Source organism: Symphalangus syndactylus, chromosome 9, assembly GCF_028878055.3.
Source record: "Symphalangus syndactylus isolate Jambi chromosome 9, NHGRI_mSymSyn1-v2.1_pri, whole genome shotgun sequence".
Taxonomy (NCBI): Eukaryota; Metazoa; Chordata; class Mammalia; order Primates; family Hylobatidae; genus Symphalangus; species Symphalangus syndactylus.
Window position 1 is genome coordinate 125,305,104 of NC_072431.2, and position 20,903 is coordinate 125,326,006.

At 38.6% G+C, this 20,903-nt stretch overlaps 1 protein-coding gene across 5 annotated transcripts in view; it reads left to right on the top strand.

The window, feature by feature from the left end:
* The window catches only part of NFIB (nuclear factor I B), a 463,288-nt gene that overhangs the window by 125,696 nt on the left and 316,689 nt on the right, over window positions 1-20,903 (top strand). The window contains exon 1 of one of the 5 annotated variants that reach the window (XM_055294236.2): window positions 11,771-12,205. The exons of the other annotated variants lie outside the window; for them this stretch is intronic. Coding sequence (XP_055150211.1) covers window positions 12,098-12,205 — 108 coding nt within the window. The 5' untranslated portion in view covers window positions 11,771-12,097. Of the gene's footprint in view, window positions 1-11,770; window positions 12,206-20,903 lie in introns of those variants that run through there. 5 annotated transcript variants of the gene reach the window in all.

Below are 20,903 nucleotides of genomic sequence, written 5' to 3' on the forward strand. Positions count from 1 at the left end.
GAGTTGTTTCGTGTCAAAAATAGTGGCAAAAGGAGTATGATGCTCCCAGGAGAGCAGGAAAGCATCTATCGGAAGACTCAAGTGTACTTTCTCTCTGCTCATAACCTTCAACCTTTTTGTTTTCTCTGAATCACTCTCAACTTTCTTCCACCACAATCTAAGGCAAGGCTGATTTTAAAGTACCTTTTCATTTCCCTTTTATTTTTAGGAGGTTACCAGAGGCAACAGTAATCATGCTTTGATGAACTGTAACTCTTCCCAAATCTCCTAACCTCTTCTACCTTATGCATACTAGTTTACTCTGCCCTTTGCATTAATATTAGGCCCTTTCCAATAAATGATTCAAAATGTAAGATAATTGATACACAGTATAACAGAGCCCAACAGTAGGACTCACATAACTGAAATATTGGCTACAGTGGGGCAAAATATGAAAATATGGAGCTATGAAGTAAAATGCAAAGATTGCAAACATATAACAATATCCAGAATCTGCTTGGTCATTTGGAAAATGATTGTTTTTTGGAAAAGTTGTTTTTTTTTTTTTTTGGAAAATAGTAGGTATCAAGAAAGAAACTCAGAGAAGGCTAGGATTGTCTCATGTCACTTACTGTATTTTGACGCATGGCTGAATTTTAAATGTTAAAATGACTTAACATGGTTACAGACTTTAGAAACCTGCCCCCCACCCCCTATATCCCCTACAGCACATAAAAGACATTCCTGTAAAAGATACAAATGTATACGAAAAGGCTAGCAGTACTAAAGTTTCGGTGATAAACTTATCTGTGTTTCCAAATCATAATATTGAACATTCATTCTTTTGCTTTAGCAACAGGTTTTAACATCAATTTTTCATATCCCAAATTCCTGATTAGTTCTTTTCTTAACCATCTGTTCTTTTAATTGTTTATAATACCTTCTCTTATCAGACTGAAGATATTAATTATACTTCAAGTCCAATTCTATTTTAACTGGTTTCTTGAGACATAAGTTCTTTTCTTTGTGTGATTGCTGTTTGCCTTCCTCCTTCCCAACTATGTTGTTGGAGAGGAGGAAGAAGCTACTTAACTTTTCTTTCTACTTTTTCAGCAGAAGTGGGGAAAGGTGAGCTGTGTCATAGACAGTATTCTAGTGGCTGGCCTTTGGAGTGTTGCCGCTACCCTTTCCTCATGGGGCACTGCCTGGTCTTCTCTAACCCTAGAAGTACTCCCTTCAAAGAAAGAGCCCCCCTGTTGCTGCTGCCTGGGCCAGGGGTGAAGGATGGCATGGGCAGGCATTGGCATTCCTGGATATCCTACTGTAGAACTGCATCCAGCCCTGTGGCTGGTTGTTTGTGAACCCTCCCCTGCTCCTAACACCCTTCATCTCTAGACAGGGAGCACCAGCTCTGTGCTGAGGCTGGCTTGCACCTGCTCATAAGAACAGATAGTTCAATTTTCAGGAAATTTGCCAGCCGGTTGTTAAACATAGCCATTATTAAAAATTAAATTATATAAGCTTATAATTAAATAAATTATATGAAAAGCAAGATAATAAGTACTCAAAACTCATCACTTCCTAGTTATTTGGCTATATGTTATTATTATTCATGTTCTCGAGGTTATTTATCCATGATGGAAGTGTTTACAGCATGCATGTCAGCAAACACTAAAAATCTGGGCTTCTTCTCCACCACAGAACCAGTTGTTAAACATGTACCAGTATATCACTAGGCATACACTTCCATAACTTCTCAATTTCTTGGCAGTACTTAAACCAGACTGGCTGGGTTTAAACCCAGATTTTGCCATTTACTGGCTATATAACTTGGGCACATCATTTAACTTCTCTGTGACTCAGTTTTATCACCTGCAAAATAGGGATAATATAGCAACTATTTCACAGGGTTGCTATGAGGATTAAAGGAATGATATTTATGAAGCACTTTTAAAAAGTGCCTGAAACCTAATAAGTACTGTGTATTTGCTAAATAAAATAAAATAAAAATTATTCTAAGAACCACTTGTCCCCTCTTTGATTCTATTGCAATTGTTTCTCATCTCTCAAAATCTATTCTACTCTTTTTCCACACTAATAAAACATCCAACTTTCGTTGTACCCACGACCATTCAAAATAAAGATAAGATTTCTCAGCCTCCCATGAATAAATTAGGATCAAGTGATATAAACAGAAGCATCATGTAATCACATCCAAGAATTAGTCTTCAAGTGACAGTTGGAAAATTCCCTTTGTCCTCTTTTTTTTTCTTTATTCCCTCTTCCATTGTGGTCTCTGAAACTTGGGTGTGATGGCTAGAGCTCTAGTCACCATATGGTACTATGAGGAAGAAAGTCATACCCTAGGGATAACGGAAATCTGAACATACAAATATGAAAAGAACCACTCATAGTTGATGACAATAAAGATGTAAAAAGTGGCTGAAATAGGTTCATGGTTTAGAATGAAAATAAAGATATACAGATTCAGGTGTTAGAGGATTGAGAGCTCAACTTAGACTCTTAATGATCTTCCAGTTCCAGATCCATGAGGCCCAGCTCCCGTGGCTCATGTTATTGGATTTCTGGAAGATTCCATGTCCCTTATTGCCATGTGCATCTTTATAATATACTTTCACTACTGGAGCTAATATAATTGGCAATTCCTTGAAACTAGGCCTGAAACTAACTAAACCTTTTCATTTAGAATACAAATGTGAAGGTATAATTCTACTTATTTACAGGTATATTTTGTGCACTAAAATTTTTTTGTTGGGCCGGCACAGTGGCTCATGTCTGTAACCCCCGGGCTTTGAGAGGCAAGGATGGGAGGATTACTTGAGGCCAAGAGTTCAAGACCTACCGAGGCAACATAGTGAGAAACACGTCTCTACAAAAATTTTTAAAATTAGATGAGCACGGTGGTACATACTTGTAGTCTCAGCTACTCAGGAGGCTGAGGTGGGACAATTGCTTGAGCCCAGGAGTTTAAGGTTACAGTGAGCTATGATTGTACCACCACACTCCAGCCTGGGCAACAAAGCAAGATCCTGTCTCTAAAAATAAAAATAATAAGTAAATATTTTTTTGATGCAGACAAACTTATACCACAGGCTTTCTCCTTTGGAAATGCTTATTCCACACTATCTGGATTTTTATATATTATTTTTAATTCATGTTTTCCTTGGGAAAAATTGCATAGATGAAGTTTGTTTATCCTCTAACTCCTTTGTTGCTCATTCTCATCTGAGTTAAGCTCCGTTTTGAACAGAGGCGTGCACCTGATGGACCCTCCTCAGACCTACTCTCAATTCGGTAACACCATAGACTTTCTCTCCTTGTCTCGTCACAATTTAGCAATAAGATAAGATTTTCCTTAAGACAATACTAAACAACTGGCCAGTTAATCAAAAACAATCTGATTTGCATTGAGACAATATTTGATTCTATTATGGATTTTATTATTGACTCATATGAAAGTATTAAACTGGCTCTTCCAGTTAAAGCAAAGAAAAGTTTAATATTTGCATAATATTTAGTTAGATGTTTGGCATTATCCTAAGGGCATTATTTAACTGAACTTTTACAATGACTGTATCAAGGAAGGTTTTTTAGTTGCAAGCAAGAAAAACCAATTCTGGGTAACAAATAGGAAAGAAATAAATTGAAAGGATATTCATTTGTGAGGTCACAGGGTTGCCAAGAGGGCCACAGAATGAGCCTTGGAAAATGGGCAGAAATAAAGATAAGGCAGTCCTAGTATTAATTTTAATATTGATGCAGTCTCTGCATTAACAGATAAACCATGATATCTCAATGGCTTAAAACAATATGTATTTCTCACTCACAGTTCTACTGGTGTTTGAGAGAAAGAAGGTGAGGCTTTGCTCTACGTAATCACTAAAGAGGTCAAACTGACAAGACTACAAATGTTTTCAACATTGGACTTCCAGGATCACCTTGACCTGAACATTCTGTCACCAGATGAGGGGAAAAGAGCAAATAGAGACACAGTCCATGTGTACCTTTTTTATAGGTCAAGCCTGGAAGCAGCCTACGTCACTTCTGTCTACATTTCATTGGTCAGAACTTAGTCACATGACCACACGCAGCTATGAGAGAGGAAACACCACCTAGTAAGAAAGAGGAACAGCTAGCTTGTCTCTGCCCCAGCCTATCCTTCTGGTTGCCACACATCTGTGTCATGCTTCCTTCTACACACAGCACAATCACACGCTCCCCAAGAAAGAGAACTCAAAGCACTGTCTACTCACTGAGTTAGGCTCTATGTCCAGATTATCTAGGGATGCCATCTTCCCCATCGGGTCCAGATTCATGGCTCACCATGGCCCAGCTAGCTATAACTAGAAGGACAGTTAGCTACTGCCTCCTCCCCAACACATCCCTTCTATAGTGGTGGGATGAGGACAAAATAATTGCAGTAAACATACCCTTGTGAAAAAGGGAAGACTCACAGCAGTCACTGGTGAAGGTGTCATATTTTACTGGAGGAAAGATGTTATGAAAACCCTGCTCTGGGAGTGAGGAAAGTTTCTGGAATAGATCCTAGATCTGCTTTCTTGGAGAAACTCCCTTGTCCATTGGTCTTCATTGCTCCTGGATCCGCTATCTAAAAGTTTCTTCTTTGTCCTTTGCCTCCTTGGCCACTTGTAATATGAGTGAAGGAAAATACACCCTCCTAGGAGGCTGTATAACTTTGGTGGCCCGAAGGTTATTTTAATAATCACAAGTATGTTTTAGTCTAACTTTATGGTTTCTTTGGCAGTACAATTCCCTCAAAAACCTAGTAGATTTCTAATTTATTTACTTCCAATCAACTTCATGTGCTAGAAAGCATATCCAAGGTTCTTCCCTAGTGATAGTTCTTAGGCCTGATTTATATTCTTGCTTTCTAAGTGTTCATGTTTCATTCTCTGTCTACTGTATTGAGCCCATCGGGTTTAAATAGGAAGACTTCACTCTTGATTTGTTCTTAGCTGCAAGGCTGAGTCTTATTCATTCTGATTTCCTACTGTTTCCGTTTTGGAAGCAGTCAATTTTTCCAACTTTTCAACACCTCTAGTTTCTGACATTCCATTTCATTTTTGCTTGAAAACAAGCCAATTCTTGCCTGAGTTCATCCATTTTTTTTGGAAATTGCTACTAACATTCTGTTTTCCAACCCTTTTCCCTAGAACTAAAGAATCAGCATGCACTTGGCCTGTCTTTTGAGTTACAGCAAGAGGCAGTTTTATCAAAGGTTTTGCCACTGCATAACATAGATCTTCATCTTTCCAGCCTCCAAAGTCAGTTTCCCTGCCATTCACATCCTCGTTGCTTAGCTGATGCCAGGCATTTTAGGTTTTTGTTATGGCAACATTCCACGCTCTGGAATGAATGTGCACATTAGTTATGGAAATTCTAGCTGTTATTTGGATTTCCTGAAATCTCAATGACATAATACAATAGAATTTTTTTTCTCATCCACTAAAATCTAATTGGTGAGGAGACTCTGCTCCCTATAACCATTCAGGGACTCAGGCTGTTGAAGGCTGTGCCATATTTAAATATGACTTCAAGTTTAGACTGGGCATCACCAGCTAGCTAATGGTTGAAGGAAGACAGATTATGGAGAATCCGGTGGGAGGACTTTATGGATCAGACCTGAAGTGATATCTGTTTCTATCGACCACAACCTATTAGCCAGAACTCTGGTAATAAGATCAAACCTAACTCAAAAAGGAGACTGAAAAATATAGTACAGTTGTATGCCCAGCAGGAAAGGAAAATAGGTAAAAAACTACACGAAGTCTCTTCCATGAACTGGAACCTCAGCCAAAATCATGCCAAACAACAGACGAGTGAGGACACCTCCCCTTTTGCTGCTGGAGGCTGGACACAGAAGCTTGTATCACCAATGCCTCCAGCATCCAAACAAGATACTGTCATTATGTTGCTGCCCCTTAGAAGACAATGTTGCTGCTACTGTCACACCATCCACACTGGAATGGGTTCTCCATGGTCCAAGTCTCTTTAACTCACTAGCTCCCAAGTCAAAGCCCAAAGCAGATTTGTAGAGTTTAGGTCATAGGCCTACTCCCTTATTTGCACAAAAGGCTGGGAAAACAAGTCTGCATTTTTAGCTTCTATAGTGAGCTGTAAACTCTGCCCTCAATCGTAACTCATAAGGTGAGAGAGTCTCCAAATAAACATGGGGAATCAAACTAAATCAAAGGAACCAATTTCATGATGGAAATTTCAGCAACAATGGCAAGCTGGTAGGAAAGAGTATTTTGAATAAGTAGGAGGTGGCCTACTTTATTCTGTATATGTATATGCATGTGGTCTTGATTCCTATCTACCAAGATTTCTGAAGGTTTGCTTTCATCTAGTGCTGTCTTGCTCACCACAGCATCCCACTGCCTAGAATAGTGCCTGGTACTTGGTAGTCACTCAATAAATATTTACCAAATCAAAGAATCCTTGGTGTGGTAGATGTGCTCACCTATGCTTCTGTTCCTTCTTGCGTTTTTGATGGCTGGTAGGGGTTGTTTAAACCTAAATACAAGAATAAGAATAAAAGAGCTTCAATAGTAGATAGATGGACCACACCACAGGGGTGTCTCCTGCCTGGTTTCTGACTATAGAAGTATTCTTTTAATTATATAATTGAGTCCATGGAAATCAGAGGTAGGAGGAAAAACCAATAAACATTGCCAAAAATTATTTTTCAGGTTTTCTACATTTTGTCTTTCAGAAGGATATACTGAAATTTAAGTCTGAAAATTAATTTTTTTTATCCAAAGAGATTCAAGTTCTTGGTCCGTATATTTGGAATGATCTCTTTGAGGTGCTTCTTTTTCCTTAGTAGGCTAGTGGCCTTGAGTATGTCTTATGAGAATCTGTGTTTGTTTCCTTTTCTTATAGAATTCCTTCCTGGGAATGTGAATTATGGCATCTCTTTGACAGAGAGAGATTTGCTTTTCCAAAGGTTTTAAGTGGCACTGATATTACACGACAATATTTTAAAAGACAACCGGCTAATACAGGATAAAGATGTTTAATCCTTTCCTCCCTAACAAGAAAATCTCCTTTCATCCTGTATTATTTTCATAAGAAAAACTATGGCATGCATTACCATGTCTTGGTTTATTTGCCCTGATTTAGATGAGGTTAAAAAGTTATATGTTCAATGAGCTCTTTAGGAAAAACACAGAAATGGGAAAGAAGAGGGGAGGGGAGAGGAGGGGAGGGGAGGGAAGAGGAGGAGAGGAAGAATCTGGCCTTCTTTTCCAGTATTACTTAGATTTAGAATTAAGAGTCTGAAAATTACAAAATATGGATGTTGGACACCATAAAAAAGGGAAATTTCTGGGAAAGGGGCATTCTGTCTCTTCTATTATACCCTAAAACAGGGATCCGGGAGCATGGCCACCTGGCACAGATGTCCTGCCTTGCCTGCTGAGGCTGCCTGCAAAAACCTATCATCTCTTAAAGAGACAAGGCTGTATTCTGAACATGGCTCATCTCAGCCTGAGGAATCAGACCCCTTTTACATCGTTTCATAGCTGTGGATACTTAGATTTTAAGAGCGCAGAGCCAGGTGCCTGTATAAACTATGTGTCTGAAAAGGGGCTGGGATAAAGGTGCAAGAACAGGACAAAAGAAATGTTCTGCTCAAACAGTGCATAAGTGGAGAGTCTATACATGTCGGCCAAAATGATTGTAAATAGGACTGAGACTATTAGCCTGGATGCTCCAGTCCAGATTCAGTATTTCAGATACCTCCTGGTACTGTATTTGCGAATCATATTTGAGTAAGCACTGGAGCTTTTTTCCTTTTTACAAATTGACCACTTTTTGTTGCAGGATAAGATGAAGGGTAAGATAAATGCTTTACAAAATTATTAAAAATTATTATTTTTAAAATTTCTGAGCACGTTGGAGTTAATAGTTTTGGCATCTAGTGTTTCATTTCAAGGCTAATATGCCATGCCATCTGCCAAGTGACAGTGTCTTTATTAGGTTACCATGGTATATAAAAAGCAAAATGCTTTGCAAAGTTTTTGAGCAGGATGATTTTTATTTCCCCCTTCAAATTTTTTCAAAATGTAAATGAACATGTTTTCAATAAAACTGTTGAAATGAGTTATAAATATTGAGATGGTAGTACCCAATAATTTAAGGCTGATATTTTCTTTTGCAATCTTAATTTTTTTAAATCTGAGAATAATCCTAAGGCTTCCAGAATCTTACAAATATATGTAAACTATTAATCCCATTACAACATTAATGACTACAAAAAATACTCAGAATTATTTCCTCATAATTGAAAAAAAGGCCTTTACTTCAACTGTATTTAAGAAAAATGAAACTATTCATTTTTCCTTTGTTTAAGCTGGGAGCAAAGTACAGAGGCTCAAAGAAGGTGAAAAGAGAAAATGGGATTTGCAGAGTTTTTGACATAAGCTAATAATTTTCTCCTTAAAGCTAATGATTTATATGCACTAGTTTGCCTCTGCCTCCCAAAATGTAGTTTGAGGTGGCAATGTAATTCAGCTTTGCTGGATCAATTTCATCCAGCTTCATCTAAGCCGGATGATTTTTGCAAGTGTTTTTAAAGATAATGTGTGATCAGTATGTCTCTTTCATGCTCTGGCAGTCAAAGTTTCAGGCTTTCTCCCCCTTCTGTCTCTGGGGAAAATTTTCCAGGCTTCAATTTTTCCATATGCCTTGTAAAAAGAATTTTTTTAAATAAGTTGTTTGTGTCCAGGGGTACATGCACACATACACTAAGAGGCATACATATGTATTTAACTGAAAGAGACAGCAGTCATATATACTTTTGACAGTACTTTGACATTCATATAAGCAAAAGGTACAGGGAAAAAGATTTCTGGCCCACCAGTCTCACTTTTGTTATTGAAATGAAGCACATTAGGGATTGTTCTGGAAAAGAATTTCTGTATAACTCATGACCTAAGCCTACTGTTACAAAGCCTAGGACTGCACCTCCCATAAGAGATAAGATTAAAATGACATGGAGATGGGCACTGGTGGGAGGCCCAAGAAGTACTCAGCATCACCACTTATTTCCAATTAAAACCAGTGTTTCTAATTAAACGCCAGGCCGCTAGGCTCTGTTTAGATCCACGGTAGAGAAATTGCCTTCCTAAAAGCAACATGAGGGAATATAGAATACTTAACTTTCAAAGTAAGTCAATAAATACTTGTTGAGTAACTATTTATATGATAGGAACTGTACTAGGTGCCAAGAAGATGACTTGAGTAAGATAGACTCTGCCCTAGGTTTCTTGCAGCTTCCAGGCCAATGGTGAACTGGTATTTCCCAATGATGGATAGTAATGTGCTTAGAAAACTAAGACCCCAGAGATTGGAAGCAAGGCCTCACGAGGACAAAATTTCACAAACCCAATCTCTGTGCCACAAGATTGATTTCAGTTAGAAAATAGAGCAGGTAGAAGAGAGATTGACAAAAGTTGAACAGATTCAGGACATTGACTCAGTGAATGTCAAGAGGCTGACTGATCCCTAGTGTGGTACTGCTGAAAGCTGTTGAGGTTGTCAATGGGTGGACACACAATGAGCCTTTTCAAGTAGTTTATTCTCCAATGAGCCTTTTGATAAAGACTTGGAATCGTCTGTCATATCTATTGAGCATCTACTTAACCACTAGTTCTTGGAACTTGTGTCATCCTAAGTAGAAATCCACCTACATAATATTCTGTCCCTTCTTGGGATGATTAGAAAAACATTCCTGGTTATGAGGGTGAAATATCAAAGAGGGGAAAAAACTGAGGCTACTCTGGCCCGAGGAGTGTTCGCTGATTGGCTACTTCGGAAGTGGCTCACCAGAAAGGCCTTTGCCAAGCCATTGCCTCCTCCCTACCCCAGTGATGCAATATCACCCCACCAGAATGTTTTGTTCTCCAAGACCCTTGTTTCAATGGGTACATCCCATTAACAAGGCCAGCAGATGTCAGTCCTGATCCACTTTTTCTCAATAATGAACGAGGAGGAAGAGCCTATCGCTTTCCCAATCACTGCCTTCTATTTGCTGCGTTTCTTCTTCCTGAGATGGAGGCCCCCTGCTTGGTTTGCTTTGTTAATATTTGCATTATTCAATAGTTATTATGTGATAAGCATGTTGTTTGCTTTCGGTTTTGGTTGGTTTATTTTCTCGTGCTTTTATTCTTAGCTGGTGGCTTAACTTGAGTTACAGCTGTGACCTGTATATTACTCAGCATGGATAGAATGTATGTTTTTACAGCTTCTTACCTGATGCCTCAACAATCCAAAGTTGGGTCAAAAAAACAAAACAAAACAAAATGTAACGGGAAAAACATGTAGCTTTTATTCTGCAAAGTCATCTCCTTGGTGTCAGCCTTGGATATATCCCTTTTAGAATGAAGACGCTTAGGCTTGCAAGTACTTCAGCATACGTCGTTTCTGAATGCACATATTTTTAGCTTTCTGATTAAGAAGTAATAGGATCCCTGTGCATTTATTGAGTGGGAATCTTATCCTTGAGTTAAAACATTTTATGTTTAAAGATTAAGTAATTTATCATAAGTGCATATGGAATGATTTTAAGTAAACAGAACATAAAGCTACTGTTTAGAATGCATTCTGCTGCTTGCAATATACTATTCATTATGAAGACACGCTTTAAAATTGCTATTGAAGTTTTAAACTCCAGGACTTACTAGTGAAGAAAAATGTGTGTTTTTGCCTTTGATCTAGTACCGTTTGTTACAGCTGATTAGCTGTTACGTACTCCAAGGTAAAATTGTCATGTAAGATGATTTCAACATGTTATAAAAGAATCTGAACATTGAGAGATGGCCAGGGACAAGAGTGCATTTGGGCAATACTCTGTGGCTTAAGTTAAATGTTACATACTTATTATACCAAGTTGCTTAACTCAAACAACAAGAACTTTCTTGGTTTATTAAGAATAGTAATACAACCTAGAAGACATATGCAACTTTTAAACAACTCTCACTGAATATTGCAGTATTTTATTTCTTTCAAAGTAAAGACTATAATAACCAGATGCCTAATGCTGACTTTTTTATTTTTCACTTGAACATGACTTCTGGCTTTCAAGAATTTTAAAATCGAATCTAAGTAAACTTAACTCTTCTGGGGGCAGGGAGACAAAATCAATCATTATTTATAATTATTTGCAATGTTAAAAATTAAAAACCAAAGGGTAGGTATTTGTAATTTTTTATTTCAAGCTGTTATTTTAATTACAATTTTTTTGCCTATTTTTAACTAAAAAAGAGACTCACTAATAAAAATACATTTATACCAGAAAAAAGTATTCATATAAAACATCTTTTCATACTGTATTTAGAATTCCTGTGTTAATGTCAGCTGCAAAATTAAGAACAAAACAAAGATAATTTCAGAAGACTTGTCTTGGCCTATAACATCGTGTCCTGTTATTCCATCCAACTATCTAGACCAGTGCTTTCAATGGAAATATATAATGTGAGCCTTAAACAAGAGTTACACTTGTAATTTTAAATTTTCTGGTTGCCACATTTCTAAAAGTGAAAAGGTGAAATTAATTCCAATAATATATATTCAAAATATTATTTTAACGTGATCAATATAAAAAATTGTACATTACATATTTTGTGTTCTTTTTTATGTGTCCTACGTTTTTGAAATTCCCATATAGTTTGCATTTATAGCACATCTCAAATCATGCAAGCCACACTTCAAGTACTCAGTAGTCATCTATAGCTAGGGGCTACTATATTGGGCAGTACAGGTCTAGATGATCAAATGCCTACACTGAATGACTTCATAGAATATCACTGTTGAGCTGACACCGATCTAAAATAGTGGAGTAAACTCCTCGAGTGTACAGGACCCCTTTGTTCTTGTTCTATTTTGTTTTTAACAGCTTGCTCTGCTCCATAAAGATCCATCAGTCACCCTCAAACTCTTCGGACCTTCTGCCTGTTCATGCCTATGAAGATGTGTTTGCCAAGGTACTCAGTGACCTGGAGCAAACATTCTAAAACAGTGCAAATGGCAGAAGCGGAGCCCACAGGCTTCTTGTCGGGAATCCGTTCAGAGTATGGAAAGAATCCCAGTGTCTGTGGACTTCTGGGTTGTCTGCTGTGCAGTTCTGAAATGTAACACTGGGATTCCTAAAAGAATGTCAACTCTATGCTTTGGATTTTCTGTGAGTCTAAATTTCACAAATTTAACCAGTTTTTCTTTCAGATAGGTCCCAACTTCTTAGACAATGTGTCTCAGTGTGGGGTTCAGAAAATATGGCTGCTCTAGAGAAGGTCCCTCCTGTTGCAGTGCTGGTTTTCCAATGCAGAGTGACTACTGAGGTGGACTTTCAGAGCTGGCATAAGGCTTATTTGGAAATGGTAACAGAAAGAATACAGAAGCTGGGGGATAAATTGTAGATGTTTTGGGGAAAAGAAACAGCATAGGTATTATGATGTTAATCCCCTTCCCATAGGCCCTAAATTGCTGCAAGGTTAGCCGAGAGAGAAATTAAACTGAAAACTGAGAAATAATCCACGAAATGAAGATAAGTATCTTTCTTTGTTTTTTTATACCTCTACTATTTTACCCCACTCTCAGCCCTTATAAAACATCAATAAGCAGCCTTTAGTCTTGACATTTCCAGTAATATAACTCAATAGTATGAGAAATATTCGTATATGTAAGCACGTTACATGGAGCCTGGAGCATAGTGGGCACTAAATGAACGGAGGCCATTACTACAAATGTTATATTGCTGAGGAAACCACCCAGGCGACATGAGAAAACCAGAATGACAGTATGGTGCCATCTCCTCCGTATGTGTCACTTTTCTGTTTTATCTTGGTTCTCTGAAAAGCAGCACGTACCCATTATATCTTCTCTGTACCCTTCTGAATGGAATATTATTTCTTCCTTATTAACATACCTTAATTAATAAAGGTGTCTTTGTATAGCTACTATGTCAGAACACCTCAGTGGGGTAAAGGTTAGGCATGATATTGCTGGCTATCTTTTTATTTCCTTTATTAAGTTGAAAGAGAATATTGGTACAAAGTAATAAGCATGACTTCATATGGTCTTGAATAGGAATGTGATGGTTTTCTTAAAATGACCCTGGGTCCTTAGTTGTGGGCCTGATAAAGACTTGTGAATAATTTCTGAATCTTTGTGGGGGGGAAAGGGGATACTTTTATTCTTTACTGATTTTACAATTTATAAAGAGAAGTGTCATATTAAATAGTCAGAAATATGGATTGTTTTCTCCAAAATTAGCACTTAGTTATTACATTTGCTACCCAAAGTTCCATTGTCATCACTGAATTGTTAACTGCATAAAGCCGTTCAAGAAGAATTTGTCCAATGGCACAAATACACAGTTATCTTTGCATATTTACCTGAAACACAGTTGTTTGCTTGTTTTTCTCAGAGACTGCATTAGAAATAACCATATGTAGCACTGCAGAAACAACCTATATTTGAACATGACAACAGCAATTTTGTTAAGGTTCAGTTTTGCTTTTTCTCATTTGTTCCATATTTCCACTGTTGCCCATCTAGTATCAGTGGGCTTTTTACTTAAAGAAGAAGAGTGAGAAAGAAAGAGTCAGACATAGAGAGAGAGAGAATTGGACATATATCATTTATTATAAAGAAATCAAGTTCAACTCCTCTTCCCAGAACTGAAAGGAAGAGTTTCGTTAGGATCTCTTATCCTACTTAGTTTTTAGAATCCAAATTATATTTACTTCCTATAAAGTCATGGCATGCAGGCTGTAACAATGGTCCTCCCAAATCCATCTGCATCCCCACATTCTTGGGGCACTTCTCTTCTTTTTCAATTCTATTAATGGCTCAAAGACCACAGGAACCATCGATTCTGCTACAGAGAATGATACTGGGTCACAGGCTCCTGTGACAATGACATTTTCTTTAGGAGTTCAGCAAAGCTGCCTCACTGTTAACTTTTAATGAACATCTTTTCTTCCTTTGAAAGGTTTCAGTGAAATGAAACAAATGAGCAATTTCTCCTTTCATCTCCACTTTTTGGGGGATAATATATAGTATCTCGGGTGCCGAAGTCTCCTGTGACATGCTGAATTTGGGGTGTGCCAAAGCATAATTTTTCCCACAGTTACACACGAATGTAATATAAGGGCTTTTAGGTTTTTTTTTTTCCAAAGCCCAGGTCCTAAGATATCTTATAGCCTATAACACACCAAAAAGTAAAGAGACTCCCCACCTGAATTTGGGCCCCACTGTTCATTTCAGAGGACTGCTGACTCAATGGAGAGCTCCCATGGGAGGCGTGCCAGTAGCTCCTGGGACAATGAGTGGCACAGAGGCGCCACAGTCATTATTTTGGAGCATTATTCTTTCTTGGTTTCCACAATAGCTGGGATCTCATAATTTAGCATTAAGCCTCTTTTCAACTATATGGAAGTGTAATAAGGTGATTTAGCCAATGTGCCTGTTCATTGTCCCAAAGATTCTGTGATCTATTATGCTGTGATGTGTAAAAAGAGAAAAAAAAGGAGAAAAATGGTGAAAAAAACATAAACCAACTAATCATCAAATACATTAAAAGCTGCTTTGAGAGAGCTGTTTTTTATTGGCATTTTTAATAAATCAATATAGATATAGGAATCGGCTGCAAAAGCTTCTGGGTTCATTCACATAATGAAAGCCCAATTAATATCCGCAAGCACAGTGCACTGCCGGCAACAGGGAGCTACAAGGACAATCACTGGCTTCCGCAGCCAACACTGACAGCTGCAGTGCCCTGATAGAAAACAGCTTCAAAGGCCCGATCCCCACCCCCACCCCCACCCCAGCCTCAACTGAACACTCCCTTCATATCTCACCCGCACTGAGGCAAGGCCTGCAGGAACAGATGGGACACCAGAAGCAACCCATGGCTATCTGTGATGTCACCAAATGAGGCATTCTGGGATGCTGTTTGGGTGGCAAAAAAAAAAAAAAAAAAAAAAGTCAAAAGAATATGGGAGGGGGATGAGGAGGGATGAGGAAGAATTTTTTAGGAGGTAAAATTAGCGTGGCAAGGCAACCACTAGATTGGAGAATGAATGAACTGTAGGGTGGTGGAAGAGGTCATGCTGCATACAGATCGGGGCCGGCTTACATTTCAGTTTTATTTTAGTGTGGATTAAGGGAGCTTTATATTTGTGGGGCTCACGAGAAAAACATGTGGCTTCATGTCCTGTAGGCCTGTTTGCTTTGAATTCATCCAGGCCACAAAGCCCCTGCCAGCTCTCAGAGCTGGTATTGGGACGCTATTCCCCTTCTCCCCATCCCCCAATCACTACTATCTTTTTCAAACAGGATCCAAACTTTCTTCCTTAAGATGTTGCATCTCTTGATTTTTTTTTTTAGGTTTTTTTTTTTTTTTTTGGCTGTCCCGAAATATTAATGAATATCTGACTAGACTAAAACCCTGAGTTCTAAAAATCACAGCATCCAAAACTGCTGTTCGGACCTCCTGTTCTGAGCAGCGATGGGGTAGCTAGCACACATATGGAAGCTTAAAGTCAATCTGCCAGGTGTTCTGTCACAGCATACACTGACATCTTGGCACCCAGGGATCTGAGGAAGCCACCAGACACCAGTCTAGTAAAAGCAGAAAAGTAGACCTTGACTAAATAGATTAAGAGAAAAAACTGGTTCTACCAAAAATTTCCAATTCTTGCAGAGATTGAGTGGACCAGAGGAGGCTGTAAGGGAAAAATATTTTCCTTTGCCTTGTAATCAATATAATAATAGTAATTGCAATTCATTAACTAATTAATTATATTCTTACAGCCCTTTAGAGTTTACACACATCTCCCGTGTCAGGAACTTTTAAACAAGGACTGCAATGATACTATTGTACAGAGAAGGCAGCTGAGACTTAGGGCAGTTCAGTGACTTGCTTATGATCAGAGTTAGGAAATGTCAGAGGTGAGGCTTCATTCCCAGTCTTCCAAGTTCTCTACAAGACATGAAAGCCATTTGAAGAAATCCACAAAACAACCCATGATTGGTGACACGATTTGGCTGTGTCCCCACCCAAATCTCACCTTGAACGGTAATAATTCCCACTTGTTATGGGCAGGGCCAGGTGGAGATAATTGAATGATGGGGGCATTTTCCCCATACCGTTCTCATGGTAGTGAATATGTCTCCCAAGATCTGACGGTTTTATAAATGGGAGTTCAAGATCTCTTGCCTGCCACCATGCACAAGCTCTCTTGCCTGCCACCATGTGAGACATGCCTTTGCTTCTCTTTTGCCTTCCACCATTATTATGAGGCATCCCCAGCCATGTGGAACTGTGAGTCCATTAAACCTCTTTCCTTTATAAATTACCCAGTTTCAGGTATGTCTTTATTAGCAGTGTGAGAACAGACTAATATAATTGGGATTTGTTTGTTTGTTTTGGCTCAAGAATCATTACTCTGTGAGCATATATGTCCAACTAGAGTGTCTGTCCTATGTTATCCTTATAATAGCACTTGTTATGTTGCATTTGTACTGATTTATTTATTTGGCTGTTTTTCCCCCACCAGATTGGGACCTCTTATAGGGATAGGCCTTTCTTATTCACCCCTGCATCTGCAGTGCCCTGCATAACACCTGGCATGTGGTAGGCATCTGTAAATGACTATTGAAGTAGGATGGATAAGTTAATGTATAAACAGATGGATGAGTGGGTGGATGGACAGATAATAAAAGTCTTATTTTACCTATTTGTCTGATTTAGCATTCTCTCTCATGACCTTGAAGAAATGGAACATGTTGGGATAACAATTTCTATATTTGTTAATTTGCCAAAAATACTGTAACTGGCATTAATAAGAAAAAGAAAAGATGACTGACTCTGATAAACAAACCAGAAGAATTATAATTATACAAAAACAAACCAATAGGAAAATAAGGCAGTCACTAGTGGCATTTATTTTTATTTTTATTTTTATTTTATTATCAGTTCTTGGAAATGGTCTCTGCAGACAACTCAGTAAAGCCTATTCTGGAGTGCTCTGCTAAGTGAGATAAATCCTCCTGGTAGGCAAGCTCATTTGAGTGCTTGAGTTAGTTTTTTGGATGACATCCAAATTAGCATCACTTCAGTAAATGTTTACTGGGAGCCCTAGATGTGCTGGACTCAGCTAAATGTGGAAAACGTTACCAGGTACAGGAGAGTTGGCTTTAGCCTAGAGGGAGTTAACAAACTAGGAGAGATTACACAGAATGCCTGCAGAAACCTTCAGTATAGGATTGTGCTTCCAGTACTCAACAGCAAATTTGAATTAAGCACTCAGGAGAGGGTAACAAGACTTCCAATTTGAGTTGGGGGCAGGGTCAAAGAAGCTTAAAGAATGAAGTAGAAGGAATGCAAGTTTAAGTAGGAACCAGACATGGAGATACTGTGGTGAGCAAACACCAGATGGTGAAATGTATTTTTTTAGGCCATAGCCAATGTTGCAGTGTGACAAAGATGTTCCAGTGCACTGGGAGGATGCACAGCACATTTCTGATCATATGACTAGAAATTAAATTTGTTGGCTAAGGAGACACGATTGGAAGAAAGTTATTAGAAGGAACATTACCGAGCTGTACACAGAAAGGTGAGAGAGTTTAATAATCCAGAGGCATAATGCAATTCATTCCTTGGAGTTTTATCTTAAATACAGAATAATGCTGGAAAATGATGGTAATGACAATAGACTTGCCCAGCAAAGATAACAATGATAAGATTCCCAAGATCATTGATTTGTAAAAACATGAATAAACACTTAAGGTGGTGGAAGTTATGAGGTCTTTCTTCAAGTAATATGAGTATTCTGCTTTTGAGATGGATTGCTAAGCAGCTCATGCATTAACCTTGCTTAATAATGCTAATCAATAATAGTTGCCAGGTATTGGCATGTACTATGTGCCAAACGCTGTGCTAAATGCTTTATGTTTGGTGTTATGAGGATAACCACCCTATGAGGTAACCATTTTTCTTAATAATCTTTTTTTTTTTTTTGAGACAAGGTCTTGCTCTGCCCCCTTGTTATCATGCAGTGGCACAATCACAGCTCAGTGCAGCCTCTGCCTCCTGGGTTCAATGGATCTTCCCATCTCAGCTTCCTGAGTAGCTGGGACTACAGGTGCGCACCACCACACCTGGATATTTTTTGTATTTTTTGTAGAGACAGGGTTTCACCATGTTGCCCAGGTTGGTCTCAAACTGCTGGGCTCAAGCAATCCATCAGCCTTGGCCTCCTAAAGTGCTGTGATTATAGGCCTGAGCCACTGTGCCCAGTCTATAATCTTTTTATGTTAGAATAGTTTTAGACTTCTAGAAAAGTTGTAAAGATAAAGGTTTTCTGTATACCTTCCACTCTGTTGTCCTGATTATTAACATCTTACTTTAGTCTGGTACATTTTCTCACAATTCAGAAACCAATGTTGATAGATAATGATTACCTAAAGTCCATACTGTATTCAAATTTCTTCATTTTTTTACCTAATACCCTTTTTCTACCCCAGGGTCACATCCAGGATGCCACGTTGTATTTAGTCATTATGTCTTCTTTGGCTCCTCTTGGCTGTGGCAGTTTCTCAGACTTTCCTTGTTTTTGATAACCTTGTAAGTTTTGAGGCATATTGGTCAGGTATTGTATAGAATGTTTCTTAATTTAATTTCTCTCATGATTATACCAGGTGAAGGGTTTTTGGGAGGAAATCTGTTACCAGCAGAGAATCCACCTGGGTCTTTAGCAAACTTGATTCTTGTTTCCTTGGAGGAAAGAATTCAGCTGAGGCCCAGAAGTAGCTATAAGGCAGAGGGAGGGACTGAGGCCAGTCTTAGAGCAGAAGTGAGTAAACGTTTATTAAAAAGTTTTAGAGCAGGAGTGAAAGGAAGCAAAGTACCCTTGGAAGAGGGCCAAGTAGGCAACTTGAGAGATCTCAGTGTCCTGTTCAGCCCTGGACTTGGGGTTTTATACATTGGCATGGTTCCAGGGTTTGTGTTTTTTCTCCCCTGATTCTTCCCTTGGGGTGGGCTATGCACATGCACAGTGGCCTGTCAGCACTTTGGAGGGGCCACATGCACAGTGTGTTTACTGAAGTTGTACGCGTGCTCACTCGAGGCATTTTTCCCTTACCAGTCAATGGTTCCTGGAGAAAAGTCATATTTCAGTTAAAGCCTTTTAGTGCACATGCTTGAGCCTGCTCACCCAACTCCTGAGATCTTATCAGGAAGCTGCTGATTACTGGCTTCAGGTGTTTCTTATCTACTGAGAGACTGCCTTTCGCTGGTACCCGCTCTGACCAACTATTAATTTAGAGAGACAGTTTAAGAACCGCCTGATCATCACCTAATGGTCACCTGACATTCCTGGAAGTGGGTGGGGGGCATCTCCTGCCCTGGTCTTGTCTGCCTAACTACCTACCCTAACAAGACCACAGAGATAAAGTGCCCATCACATCATATCAAGGATTCCTGCTACCATCATGGTTTATCACTGATAATATTAAGTTTGCACCAATGACAAGGTAGTATTTGTCAGGTTTCTCCGCTAAAAAGTTACTCTCCTGCTGTCTTCTCTCTATACTTTACTCTTTAAAAGAAAATGTCAAAGCACAGCCCATGCCTAAGGGGTAGGGAGTTATATTCCACCTCTTTGAGGGGAAAGTATCTGTATAAATTGATATTCTTCTGGATGTGAAATGTGTCTATTCCACCCCCCATTTCTTTATATATTCAATCATTTTGTTATATCAGTATGAACTCAAGAAATTTCGTGCTCCACTTTTGGTTATAATCCAAAGTCTTAGTCTTTTTAGGCTACTGTAATAGAATACCATAGACTAGGTGGCTTATAAACAACAGAAATCTATTTCTTAGAGTTCTGGAGGCCAGGAAGCCCCAGATAAATGTGCCAGCAGATTTGAGGTGTGGTGAGGGCCCACTTCTTGGTTCATAGATGACCATCTTCTCACTGTATTCTCACATAGAAGAAGGACCAAGGGAGCTCTCTAGGATCTTTTTTAAAAAGGCACTAATCCCATTCATGAGGGCTCCACTTTCATAACCTAACAACCTCCCAAAATCTTCACCTCCGAATAGCATTACATAGGGAATTAGGTTTCAACATATGAATTTTGGGAGGACACAAAAATTCCGTCTATTGCATCTAGTACCAAATTTTTAAAAATCAAATTATGACAACTTTTTCTATTGAGAGCTCTTTTAGTTTACTCTTATGTAGTTTAACTTTTTTAGTTTACTCTTACTCTTGAGTGTAGTCTTTTAGTTTACCCTCATATTCCTTTGACATATCAAATTTTTTTAGCCCTTCCTTACTTTCTGGCATTGCAAGATGCTTCAGGCTCCTCTTGTACATTCCTTGCCCCTGAAATTAGCCATTTAGATCTGGGCATCAGGTATGGAAGTATTTTTATTTTCTTCATTTTATATACAAGGAAACTGAAGCTTAGAATGGTAAGGTAATCTGCCTAAGGTCATGCCTTAGAGAACTGTAGAATCCACATAAAACTCAGATCTGTCTGTTGTTATAACTGTGGCATGATTGCTTGCCTTTTTTTCCTTTGGGGGCATCAGTCTGCTTTCCAATGAACTTTGAGTAGTGCTAGAAGTTTTCCTGGTCTGTTGACCTATATTGTATTTCAGCATTTCTTTTCTTACTGTCCCTGAGATCAGATTTTGGTAGGGTTTAAGACAATGGCACTTTAGTTAGTGGTTCTAATCTAAAATAAGTATCTTTAGAGGTAGTGCTAAGGTCTGAAAGCGATTTTTCCGTGTTTTGAGAAATCTAATGGAAATCATATGTTTATCCATGACACAACTGCCCAGACTAGGGAGAATGTCACAT